This window comes from Clytia hemisphaerica, unplaced genomic scaffold (genome assembly GCF_902728285.1).
Source record: "Clytia hemisphaerica strain Z4C2 unplaced genomic scaffold, Clytia hemisphaerica genome assembly, whole genome shotgun sequence".
NCBI lineage: Eukaryota > Metazoa > Cnidaria > Hydrozoa > Leptothecata > Clytiidae > Clytia > Clytia hemisphaerica.
Window position 1 is genome coordinate 1,128,108 of NW_027103744.1, and position 13,108 is coordinate 1,141,215.

General features: G+C 36.1%; 1 protein-coding gene across 1 annotated transcript in view; it reads left to right on the top strand.

Moving 5' to 3' along the window:
* Positions 1–12,785, top strand: part of LOC136805340 (rotatin-like) — a 45,271-nt gene extending 32,486 nt beyond the window's left edge. Inside the window, exons 20-36 of the mRNA XM_067061931.1 lie at positions 36–324; positions 710–838; positions 1,223–1,504; positions 2,365–2,484; positions 3,289–3,488; positions 3,985–4,116; positions 4,866–5,029; positions 5,343–5,468; positions 6,278–6,690; positions 7,262–7,336; positions 8,183–8,309; positions 8,605–8,813; positions 9,144–9,303; positions 10,005–10,133; positions 10,742–10,845; positions 11,331–11,400; positions 12,587–12,785. Of these exons, the coding sequence (XP_066918032.1) occupies positions 36–324; positions 710–838; positions 1,223–1,504; positions 2,365–2,484; positions 3,289–3,488; positions 3,985–4,116; positions 4,866–5,029; positions 5,343–5,468; positions 6,278–6,690; positions 7,262–7,336; positions 8,183–8,309; positions 8,605–8,813; positions 9,144–9,303; positions 10,005–10,133; positions 10,742–10,845; positions 11,331–11,400; positions 12,587–12,672 (2,815 nt within the window). The 3' untranslated portion in view covers positions 12,673–12,785. The remainder of the gene's footprint in view (positions 1–35; positions 325–709; positions 839–1,222; positions 1,505–2,364; positions 2,485–3,288; positions 3,489–3,984; positions 4,117–4,865; positions 5,030–5,342; positions 5,469–6,277; positions 6,691–7,261; positions 7,337–8,182; positions 8,310–8,604; positions 8,814–9,143; positions 9,304–10,004; positions 10,134–10,741; positions 10,846–11,330; positions 11,401–12,586) is intronic.
* Positions 12,786–13,108: the final 323 nt, after the last annotated feature.

Genomic DNA, 13,108 nt, shown 5'->3' on the forward strand with positions numbered 1-13,108 from the left:
GTACATGTCTGATATATTCCATTTTCTATTTGTAGATTCTTAAAGCAATGTATCACAACATGTATTTCATCTTCTTTGAACTCGAACAAGGGAAATGGGAACACAGCGTCCAAAACAAATGAAGAATTTTTATCACGTTGTTGTGACACTATACAAGCCATCTATAAAAATCTTTCCATAACGGGATCTGAATCTTACTACGATTTACCGTTGATGGAGTTTATGATGGAATGTATGATGCATTTAACCTCAAACCAAGGATGGAGTTTGAACATTGAAGAAGGGTGTTCGTTGTGCTTGGAAATGTTCAATTGGCTTTCACAAGTTAGTATTCTTAAGTAGTAAGTAAGTCTGCGACCGCAGACTGCTCTTTCGATAGCTGTCTACCCGAAGGTAGGGGAGGGCCACTCTTTCTCCCTGGATTGCTCCACTTACCCTTGATCCTTCTCTTAATTGCTGAGCATCAGGCAGAGAGACTAGTGTTTTCATTTTCAAATATCTTCCTGAACCAGAGCAGAGGAATGTGTCACATTAGAAGCCGCCTATCATTCCTCTCCGATGCAATGAAATATCGGCCCGTTTCTTTAGAGCTTTAGCGTGGGCGGCCGCCAATCCACCATCGGGATTATCAGATATTAAGCGACTGGGTATAAGATTTAACTTTTTTCTAAAATTCCTTAAATTGAATGTTATTCGGTTTTTCATACAGGTTCTCGTTTCATTTCACATGGATCGAGTTGGAGCTGCCATCTCTTTCATGGGAAAGGGGATCGTTCAAAAATGTGTCCTCTGTTTATGTCATTTGCTTCATGAAATTCAAGCTTTCAGTGGTGCGAAGGTAAAAATTTAGATCTCCCCTGAAATCTTGGAAAACCTAACCCGAGATTAGTAGGTACCCGTATATTTACTAGATACACCAACATTTCCTGTACCTGAACTGATTTTATTTTTGTTTCTTATATTTCCCCAAAATAAATTTCCCATTTTCACCAAAGAAAGTCAGAAAGTGTTGCTCAAGCTGATGTTTTTTGGATACCATTTTGAGATAGGTTTCAGGTCTAGCTAAGTTGGAGCTACGAGTATTTATAGTGCCTGAAATTTATCCCATCCGTCGAAACATACTTTACCTAGAAAAATTTCACAGTGTAGAAATCGGAAGTTAGTCCTTTATTCATTGACCGTAAAAAGATAACAATAACAAAAATAAATTATTTTTTTTCAGGATTGGGCACAAGGTTTAATCTCGGACTCAGACCTCTCCACCTCTGTCAATCACTCGCCAACAGTCCTCCCCAGTTCCCCGTTACCATGGCTACTACCGTTATTGTCGGACAGAATGATCGATGTCCGTTATTGCGGGTGGGCAGTCAGTTCTGCACTTGTAACGAACACTACCGGACAGGAAATTGTCGTTAATGAATTTCAAACTCTTCCTGGAGGTCTTTGGGCAGCAAGTCTTGGAGTCATTTTAGATAAGAAAGAATGCTATGCTGTTAGAGCACAGGTGGGGTACATTAAAGGAAGAAATTTTGGTGGATAGGCAATAAAATTAATTTTGGTGGGAATTCGATTTGGTGGACTATGAGTTTGAAGGTTTCGAATCAGTGTGAAAATGTTCAAAATACGCCCATTTAGGGTCTAAATAGTGAAAAATCGAACGAAATATGAGAAAACTTAAATTTGGTGGATGTTGGAAAAAATAAATTTCTTCCTGCCAAAATTTCTTCCTTTAATGTAATCTTCGAATGTCTTGACGATTGTTTTTTAATGACATGGTGTTAAAAAGTGTTGGTTGTTTAATTCGTTTTGTGTGGATTTCACATCACACTACTGGCGTGTCTACAGTATCCTGAAAAGCTTGAAAGTGAACTCTCCACTTTTACTACAAATCGCCTCCGACCTATATCGCTCAATGAATTTTAATGAATTTAAACGTTGAAAACGTTGAAAAAAACACAATAAATAGCCAAAAAAACTTTCAAAATCAATTTGAATTTGATATTAAAAAAACAAACCTCGAAACCTCGAAGTGTATTACGTGATAGATGGATAGTAACGGGTGAATTCAGCGAAGACTATTAAGGCCGGTCTCCACTTGTGCGCACTGTGATCGCCCCTTTGGGCTTCAATCCTTTTTGCTTTGAAAAAAGATTACGGCATAAAAAAGTAGCGCGCGCTTGAAAAAAAAGTTGAACATATTTCAACTTTTTCAACCGTTACGTCAGATCGCGCCAATGGAGTTGCTTTAATTTTCTTTTGACCAATAGCGTGGAAGCTTTACTCGAAAAAGTGAGATTGAGAGCGCGTGCAAGTGGAGACCGGCCTTAACTATATGTAAACTTATGTGCATTGTTATTTTTTCAGGCTTCGTGTTTGTTGTCGCACTTGATTCGAACGAAAACATATCAACCAAACGAAAGTGAAGAGAAAGAAGAATCGAACAGTTTATGGAATAGTATCGTCGTCCATGACACTTCGATCAAGGTTTGATTATGCTATTGTCATGTACGAGAATGCAATTGAAAAATGTTTCCTTGGGCGAATAATTTAATGATAAAAAGAATAAGCAGAAGCTTCATGTTTTGATGTTGGTAAAAACTTTATATTCGACGCTCACTACAAGAGGTCATCTTCAGAGTGACTATGAATGCAATTATATTTAGTGATTTTTAACTACTGCTCGGTATTGGTATGATCTTCTGTTGAATCCTTCATGCTTGAAGGAGTTGAACAATTCCTGTTTGGGTGTTTTTTTTTTTCGATTGAGAGTTAGACCATGTTTGCACATGACGGTTCCGTTTCGTTTCGAAACGAAATTAAGCCATTCTATTGGTTGCATTCAGGTGTTACGTCACTTCTAACCAATAGAATGGCTTCATTCCGTTTCGGAGTGAAACGGAACCGTCACGTGCGAACATGGTCTTAGTCATTGTTATCGTATTCAATGAACTGCCAATATCTCCTCTAAGATAATCTCATAACAGATTATCCATTCTGCGCACACCATGCACACCTTAAGAGGAGATGTGGGGATTGTGACGATCTGAACTGGTTGTTCAGTCAAAACAATTAAAACTGCGTTGCCGTTTTCTTTCAAAGGAAAGAGAAAGCGATTGGATTCTAATATTTATCTATGTGACTGACGTTTCAGTTTTGGTGCGATTGATTTGCTTTAGCCTTTAGAGTAAAGGTTCCATGCGCTGAGTATTAGAATCTGCTGGGGGAAGTTGCTCTAAAATCTTATCTTCTGCATATGACTTTTGATTTTTCAAATAATGTTTTCTTTAGATGGAGGTATCAGGCGTTAAAGCGTTCCTTCTACTTCTTGATCATTTTGAATTTTTCAATGAGATTCGATATGTATTCACCACAACTAACAACAAAGATTCTTCAACCTTTCAAATCAACGCTTCAACTTCTATGCAACGCAGTGAAGAATCTCAAGACACTTCGAACAGGCTTTCAAAGAATAGTTCAACAAGTGTTAGGTAGTTAAAAGAGTTTAGGATATTTTTATCAAATCTGTTTCTTGGATTAACTCAGAACTCAAACTAGATTCACTCCTGGGTTCACTCGAACTTAACATAGTTTTAATACATATTAATCAATTAATAACGGCCTAGACTTTTCTTACCTGCTTACAAATCTTTTTGAATCCATTTTCGTGTGAATAGAATCACGAGCCATTTTTCCATCAGCACTTTTATAAGAAGCAATAATTCTTTATTTTGACACTTTTATCCTCAAGCTATACTTATTCTGCTCTTGATCTTATGACATTGTTAAAGAATTTTGTACTTCTACCTATTTTTACTCCTTTAACCCTTTGTTTGCCTGAGATTTAGTTACTCCAGGGTTAGCTTTCTTAGGTTCTTAAATTTCTCCTTTTTGTAGCCTTTTTGGGCCTCGTTATTCTTATCAAAGTTCAGTCTGGTCCTGGACGAAATCATTTTTTACTAGCTTGTTGATAATTTTAAATTTCAGTGAGGTGAAGATGGAGAACTCGGAATTATTGAAGAGAACCCTGTTGCACCTTCTTCGTCAATTGATCAATCTATCTCCACGGATAGTCTTCCAAAAGCTCTTTGAAAACCAAGTATTTAACACGATATTGAGGTTAGGAGTTATCTTATTATCTTAAATTTTCTTTTAAACATTTGACATATGTTTATTTGGAATGGAGAGTGAATTTGTTGTCACCTCCTGGAATCGTGCACTTTACAGCCCGGCCCAAATTTACCCTTGTTGTATAAAATTAAGCCTAGACTTATGTTCTAAAATTTGATTGACCCGAAATTTTGACCAGTGTTACATACTGATGTCTTTGCAAGCAAAATTTCACAAACTTTGAATTTTGGATGAAATACAAGCATGTCGTTAAAATACCTACCACAGACGTGACCAAGCTGAAATTATGCACACAATCTTAGATGGTAAATTATCCATCTCTGATGAATTTCAAGTCAAGAGCTCCAGTGGTTCTTAAAGCAGGGGGGTCGGCTTGTATTTTGCAGACCAGTGTGCAGTGTACCAAATGCTCATGGGATCAAATCTTTTGTAACTTATGCTCTTTTGTTTGAAAAATCAGCCTTTAGGAACAAATTTTAGCCACTATACAACACTTGTCAATCTTGAGATTTTGTTGAGCTCTACTAGAAAAAAAATTGTAATTGAGGCGGTGGAAGGATACAACAATTTTCATTGGTTTAACCTACCCCTGATAAAACTTTGACCAACCCCCCTCCCTCAACCAAGCCATGCCTCATTAATCGAACCGGCTTTTCAACCGAACTGTGTCGTACTTTAATCGAGCCTCTACGGACGTTTCTCCTCTAATCTTACTTTTTAAAATTTTTCCTTCCAAGATCACATTTTCAAGGGAGCTCGGGCGTGATGAATGCAGAAGTATTCACTTTATTGCGGCAACTGTGGAAACACGATAAAACCCAATGGTGTAGTGTCATTGAACAACATGCTCTTTTGGACAAAATTCGCGAGCTCATGACTAAAGAAATTAGCGTCAATTTAGGTAAGATTTTCGCCTGTTTCGCCTGATATCTCATTCTCAAATGTATTATGGTTATCTTGAATCTAACTGTCCTGAGTAATGATAAAGGTTCTAAAATTGGTAAACAAGTTTAAGTACTATTTTTTTCGCACCTTTTAAAGGTTCGAAACATCCTCGTTTGTTTTCGGACCATGCAGAACTCTAAAATCAGCTCTTTCAAGGGGGAGGGGAGTGCGTCAGCTATGAAAGCTTTTAAACGCTAGGCTTCTTAAATATCAGCGCTTCTCCCTCAGCAAAGCTGGTTTATTAAAGTATCGACTTTATGTCTTATTAGGTTCTTTCACCGTGGGATTGCAGATATGGAGAAGTGCGGTTGAATTCTTTTGCGTGGCACACCGGAACGAAAGTTTCAAACCTTGGTTTCACCAACATGCTTTGGAGTTACTGTACTCTTTAAGCCGTAAGTACAGTAAAACCTCCAATTAACGGACAGTTCTATTTTCTCCGGCCATTTCCTAGTCAAATCCTTAAAAAAACTTTCCAATAGGCGGACACTTAATTAACGGATCCTCCAATAAGCGGACAAAGTTTTTTGCACAGAATGGCCAGAACCCTACTTTTTCCCTCTCTAATTAGCGGACATCAACGGTAAAACTGGTCACAGACTTTAAAAAATTAGACAGGATTGATTTATCCAGACTATTTATTTCTTAAAAACCTCAAAGTTTCATTGAACATTGCTTATAGACGTTTGCCTTTATCCAGTCGGTAAATTTTCTTACGCCATAAAAAAGATAAACTACAGGGAATTCAAGACTACTATGAATCATAAAAACTGAATAGTTGCATTTGAATAATCGTTCTCTTGTTCTTCCGTGGCCTAGTGTCTCTAGAAAAGCACTTCGGACTAAAATTTTGCATACTCAACCCTTTAATAGTACCTTATACCAAAATTAGAGCACAACAGAATTGAAAGTTTCTAAAAGGCGGATACTTCTAATTAGCGGACAGTAACCTTATTCCCCGATGGTGTCCGCTAATTGGAGGTTCCACTATAGATAAAATCCGACTCTGCAGAATATTCAGAATCACATTAATGGTCACTTTGAGCCTTTGAAGAGCTTACGTTTAATATTACGTCAGTTCGGGTGCGTTGCGGAAGCGACCGCTTAGTCAAATATTGCAATCTTGGCGTAGTTATATTCACCATTCAAACTCTATGATCGTCAAGTTCCGGTTTGAAAACTTCGATTTAAATTTTATTTTAAGGCTTCCTTAACACTTTGGAAATCACAAAGAAGTCCATTTTACCAACTTTCGAATCTGTTTTACGATTAATAATGTTATTACTGCAAGATACCGTGTCTCGAGATGAAGACGTCCCTCTTGTAGATAAACCGTACAATTATTCAATGTTTCACAACCAAGAAACAGATACTGATAGAATACTCTGCGTCGGAGAACTATTATGTCAACGGCTCATCCTTTTATGGTGTAAATCCTATCATTTGAACACTCCTTCGTTGATTGGAAACACGCTGAAATGTTTGTTCATGTGCAGCGACAGAGCTAAGGAAGTAGCCTTGGGGAAGGGTTTGGTGGAGACACTTGTTGAAGAAGTTAAAGATCGATTGGTCAAATTGAAAATTGAATCCGCAATTGGTAAAAGCAAAGAAAAACAAGTATGGCTTAAAATTTATTTACCAAAAACTACTACTATTGGGCTTTTCCAGAAAGAAATTTGAATATGGGGGTGGAGGATATTACCCCCGGACATTGTGACTTTTAACCCCCCGGACAAGTATTAGTTGACCCCCTGGACACTCAAAATTACCCTCAAATAGAGCAACTTTAGCCCACAGACATGGCAAATTTTGTAGATTTTTCACTCCCCCCGGACACTATATCATCCACCTCCCATTTACAAACATTTTCTAGAAGAGCCCATTACAGTTTTACGAGTCGCGTTTTATGTAGTCTGAATCGCAGACCTCTCTATAAGATATATACTTCCTATAAGAAACGTTTTTCGCTAGAGGATGAGCAGAAGCCTACGTTTTATGAAAATTTAATTTTTTTCTTTTTATGTCAATCTTGTTTGAAGGCGGTAAAGTAACCATTTTTAGCTTTGGAAGAAAGGTTTTCACATGAATTGACATTGTAAAAATTTCGTTTAGAAAACATAGTTTTTAGTACAAAACAATTAGGTTAAAATTGTTAATAAATTTAATTGAAGGCTTTACGAACATTTAGGTCAAACTTCTGGACGATCTTCGTTCCATTTTTGAAGTTGTCCGAAATTTCATGTTGCAAGGCACCAATGTGAAGGTGAGGTCCATCATAACTTTGAATTAATTTTCAGACGAATTAGTGATAATAAACTCAAGTGAAATTTTTATCTCAATGGTAAAAATAACTCCCTTTTTCGAAACGGTACGAATCTATAATATAGCGAGCACCTCACCAAAAACCGGGATTTTACATCCCGTTTCTTAGTGAGTTGACGTAAATTCGATATTTTTTCTACTGCAAGAGCTTTGAAAGTTTAAAGTGACGTCAAAAATCGAATGTTCGGAGCCCGAAAGCCAAACATTCGAAAGTCGTAAAGCGGGGAATAGACTTTACTGCGTAGAGAAAAAAGCCCTGGCGTTTAGCATAGGCTACGTATCTTATACCGTTTGCAGAAATTTGTCTGGTTTCTCTGCTTTGTCTGCACAAGAGACTTTCTACAATCAGTGCCATAACATATTGGCACTTTTGGCTAATTTACCATTTTTCGAAAATTGAAGCTCGAGCGAGAATGTCAATTTCGGGCCTTCAACTTGATTTCAACGATTATTTCGATCTGGGAGGGATTTATTGGTTCCTAGGCTATATTTCAAGCCCTACTGGACCATTTTTGAACTTTTGGATACTCAGATCTTAAGGTCGTAAGTTTTAAGTCTAGCATTAAAACTCAGAGTTAACAATCTACCTTTCGAACCTACTTTAGAGCACTTGCAAATCGATTGTGGTTTCAAAACACCCCGGTGGATTATTTCCTTTTTGCTCCAAGTATTTCGTCACTGATTGTAGATCATAAAAATGAATATATCTTTTAGTTATTTTCAAAGAAATTTTTAAGACTTTTGATTATGCATAGTCTGGACAGTTATTATTTTTGACATTTTTCAGTTGGGATTTTTGAACAACAACATTGTAGCACACTTGCAAAATGTTTGGACATGGTCAATCATTCATGGAACATTGAGATTAGAATTACTTCACGTGTTGATTGTAATCTCTGCTCACTGTAGAGAAGGTATTGTAACTATTTTCGATCAAAAATCAATCTAAAAGTCTTCAAAATTGAAGCAGTCAAGTGATTACTCGAAAAAGTCCACGTGATTTTATTCCTATATTACTTGCTTTATAATTTACAGTTTATAACTTTATTAGTGCTGATAAATTCCAACCAATCAGAAATAAAGGTTATGTAACAAGCAAATAAAAAATTCGTGATTCGACTTCTCAGACTTAATTTTGAAACCCGTGTATTAACGCATTAGAGCGAATGACGATATACCAAGCTCAGTAACTTTCCTTTATATTTTCAGCTTGCGTCGCTCTATCAACCACGACATCTCTACCTCAAAAACAATCAATAGACGATCCTTGTCTTATCTCACAAGTTCTCAAACAACTATTTCGTTCACATAACGAAGCACTGGCTGTTCATGGCAAACAAGCGACAACACTTCGTCCGATCCTTGAGCTCTTAACCAATTGTGTTTCTGTGTCTGAATTTCGGACACTTTTGATTAAAGTAAGTCCTCCACTTTTGTTTCAATCGATCTTGCATAAACCTGCTTTCCATGGGAGGTTTTATCATCAACAATAATGACTTCCATAAAAAAACCCGGTGATAAAAATGCTGAAATTTCATCTCCGTTGTAAATTCATAGCGAATTCTGGGATAGAGACTGAAATGTAGATTTTGGCTATCCATATTATTTATAATAATTTATAAACAATAGAAATGAAATTCCATTAAAAACCTGCCATACTCATTGGCATCAAACTATTTTGTGTCGTTTCTGATAAATGATCGCTCATAGAATAAAGGACACTGTTTGATTTTCTCATTGTTTTGTAGGCCAACACACCACAACTTTTCGAGCAATGCTACCAGCTGACGAAGACAGGCAACAATCACCAAAAGAAAGTCGCAAATCTGCTTTTGTTTTACTGGCTTCGGTTGTACGCGTGTGCATCTTGTTATGATGATTCTATCAAATTCATTGGTAAAATACCAGGTAAATCAAAATCAAATGTGTAGCAAGCATTCAAAGAGTGCACGATACAGTTGTAGTGCTTCATAAATATGTATTTTCCAAAAAATCAAGATGTTTTAAAAAAACATAACTAAATGTTTCATGTACTTGAAAAAATACCTGGTAAATAAACAAAGTTCGTCCATATTCTATGTTGCTTAGAACTATTCCCCCGAAAAATAAATTAGCCCTAAAATGACACTATCAACCCCTTAACACTTTGTTAGCTGACCATGTAAAATGGTAAACCTTGCCAATTTCAATTTTATGTCCCTCATCATTCATGTCTCTCACCCTCAAAAATCCTGATGGGACAATGTTTCAACGCAAGCACTGCAAGTTCAATGCCCCCTCCTTCAATTAAAATCATCCTTATTTAAATGATTGTAACCGTTTTTCTAGGTTAGGATCCAACCCAACCCAACTCTAAAATTCCATACTTACTGTACCTCAGCTCAGTCAAAATAATACGACACTTTTGTGAAAGTTTTGAGAATCAGTTGGGGATTATTGGCAATGCATAAGTGAAAATACTCTAAAAATGACATTCTAACTCTTAATTCTTTGGCCAATTTTTACAAGCATATTCTTATAGACTACATTCTTATAAAAAACTTGTAGAGTCCCATATAAAAGGAACTGGAACATGAGACAAAAAATGACAAAAATTACCTTCTTTTCAGATCTCCCTTCCACATTGTTGTCACTGGTGAATCAAAATAACATTGGTCGAAGGAAGAAAGAATTCTCGTTAATGATCCTAAGGAATCTTATGTTTGTTTCAAATTTCAAGCAAACCTTATCCTGCAATAGTAAGTACCTTCAATTCACATTTTCATATTACTAATATGGGGAGGAGGGATTCGCTGAAAGATGTAGACAGGAGAACCGTTCTGTATTTTTATAATCTGATGTATACAGGACGGGTATGACCTGTGAGGCAGATTAAATTTACAGTGGGAAATTCGAATTTAGCGCTGTTCTCACTTACCAAAATAAAAACCAAATTTCGGAACTTGCGCTTTCTCTAAGAAAGTGTGACCAGTAAAAGTATAAAATTTGATTGGCTATGTTTTTAACCGTTAGTAGGATCTGGGAAATTCAAACTCTCAGCCAAGAAAAGAGAAAAAAACAAAACTTCGCTCGCATCTTTTTTACCAAAATATTTTACTTTTAAAAGGGGGTGCCAAAATCCCAACTATCGAAAATTGCTCCCCAGCTTTGGTCGACCCACCACGCTACTGTACAAAGAAATATCCTTTATTTTTGAACATAAAATTTATCTTTACCGTCAATTTCTTAATGTTACGTAAAAATGTTTTGGTCTTTAGAATGTTATGCGATTATTTTACGTCCGACTAAAAACCATATATTTTCCACAGCAATATATTGATGGGTTAGTTTCTTTGGTAATTTTTAGAGGACTTTGTCAAGACTTGCTTGGTTATATTGGAGCAGAAAATGATGACGTTGAAATTGCATGCTTTATCTCTCTTCCACATGATCATATACGACAATGAAAAGGTATACACTTTATTCGAATTTCTCTCAATTTCAAAAATCTAGTACCTTATCGGCCTTTTTTACGCCTGTTCTAATTTAACGCCGGCCCATTTTACGCCCGCCCTTATTACGCCAGCGACGAAGAAATAACGCAATTAGGGCCGGCGGCATAAAAAGGGCCGATAAGGTTGATCAGAAAGCTAAGGATTGTTTTTTTTTTGCAATTAAAGAACTCTACATCTTAAAGAAAGAAAATTTGGCGGGAATTTAATTTGTCGTTTGCTGAAAAAATTATCCTTAAAATGGCGTAAAAACAGCAAAACAATGCAAAAACATCCTAAAAGAGCTCATATTTTCAAAAAGTTTAATTTGGCGGATGGCGGAAAAAAGAAATTTTGGCGGGAACTTCCAAAATCCGCCAAATCCGCCAAATTTTCTTTCCGCCAAAATTTCTTCCTTTAAGGTAGCTAATACCAAAATTTATGATTTTCCTTTTTTCTTTCAAGGGAAAAGGTATGCTGCGTAAAGTACACTTGGAAGCTAAGTTAATAAACCTTCAAGAACAACTTCGGAATGGTATGTGTTAACTTCTTTTCAGTACTTAAGCTAGATTAACTTTCACAAGATTTATTTTTTGCAATTTTCGCGAATTTTTGCCTTTTCGTGAAAATAAATTTCACTTTATCACACGAGCTTACCGACTTACGAATTCAGATGTACGAGAAATTTAAAGAACCAACCACGCGGCATAAAAAACACTGTAAATTTGCAATTTTTTTAGGGAAAATGGCATTCTCGCGAAAATTAGGTAGCTCTTTTACCATAATAATTTGTACAACAATGAGAAGGTCTTCGAGGACTTAGAAAATTTTAGAATACAGGAAATATTGACGGGTACAGTTGGTTTTGCCAACTGGAGCTGTTACATGATATCTACTCTTTTCTCCCAAATAGACGTCCCCCTCCCCCGCTAACTGTTAAGAGAAAAAAATCCATCCCCCAGTTCTTATTGAGACCCCCCCCCCCGCTAATTAAATTCGAATGATTCAATATTTTATTACAGTGTAGAAATTGATATCAGTTAAAACAAATTCTGTCTTCAAATTACCCCCCCCCCCGCTTATTAGAATTTAGAAAGTTTTATTATCCCATGCTTATTCGGACCCCCCCGGTCTATTCGGGAGACAAGAGTATATTGTTGTCCCCTCTGTTCAGTTAAAAGTCTTTGTGTTGGAAGATAAAACCTTTATCACTTTAGAAAATGATACCAAAATACGTATCTTACACATCCTTGAGATTAGATTTCGGGAATTTCGAGGACTTGGGTGTCATCCGTGAAATTAAGTCCCATGGAAATTCAAAAGGCCTCATCCACGAAATATTTTTAAACAAAACTCAAAAAATGTTAAATAGACTACTTTTAAAATGTTTATTGGCTAATAATGCAAAGTATTAAAAACACGTCTTCTGCAAACACGACGTCATAACGACATATAATTTGCGATTAAATAGTAAAATCTGACTCTCACAGTAAAATTTTAAGTCTCTCTTGGGATAAAAAAGAGTGGTGTTCGATTAAAAATGCAATTGAAATGGAGGGAAGGAGAGTGAACAATAATATCATTACTGTGGACATAGCTAGAACATGAGAAATCGGTAAGAATCAGTCAGTTGTTAATCCAGTGTATAATAATTCCTTGGTGGCACATTTAAAAATTTGGCCTGTTCAGTCTACGAGTTGTATCTCTGTTTGATTTTAAAGGGAAATGTTTACTCGAAGATGCTGACTTAAAAACACAAGAACAATTAAAGACATTGATCGAAACTACTCTTCAAACTTTAAAATGAGAATGTAAAATTTTGTCGATAGTAAATTTTATTACATTTTTATATACAGAATTATTATAGTATTTATAATACGAATGATAACATTAAGCAAATATTTATTACAGTATAAACTATCCTTAGGGAATCGCCAAGATTTTTTGTTTTCCTGCTCGCCACGTTAAAATGCCCACCTGTTTGTAATGGGTTTTCAACCTCCGTTGAAGGTTTAGCCCCCACTGAACAAAAATATAATCACCGGATCAATGAAACAGCATTTTTGCCTACAGCAAAATACTTTAATCGTAGAAATTTTAGCGCGATTAATTTTAGCGTATATTAGCGGGTCAGGAAAATCTTGATTTTTTTGGATTTATTTTAGCGAATCACGATTTCAAAAAATTTCGCGTGGATAAATTTTAGCGAATACTCATCTGACAAAAATTTCGCGTCGATTTAT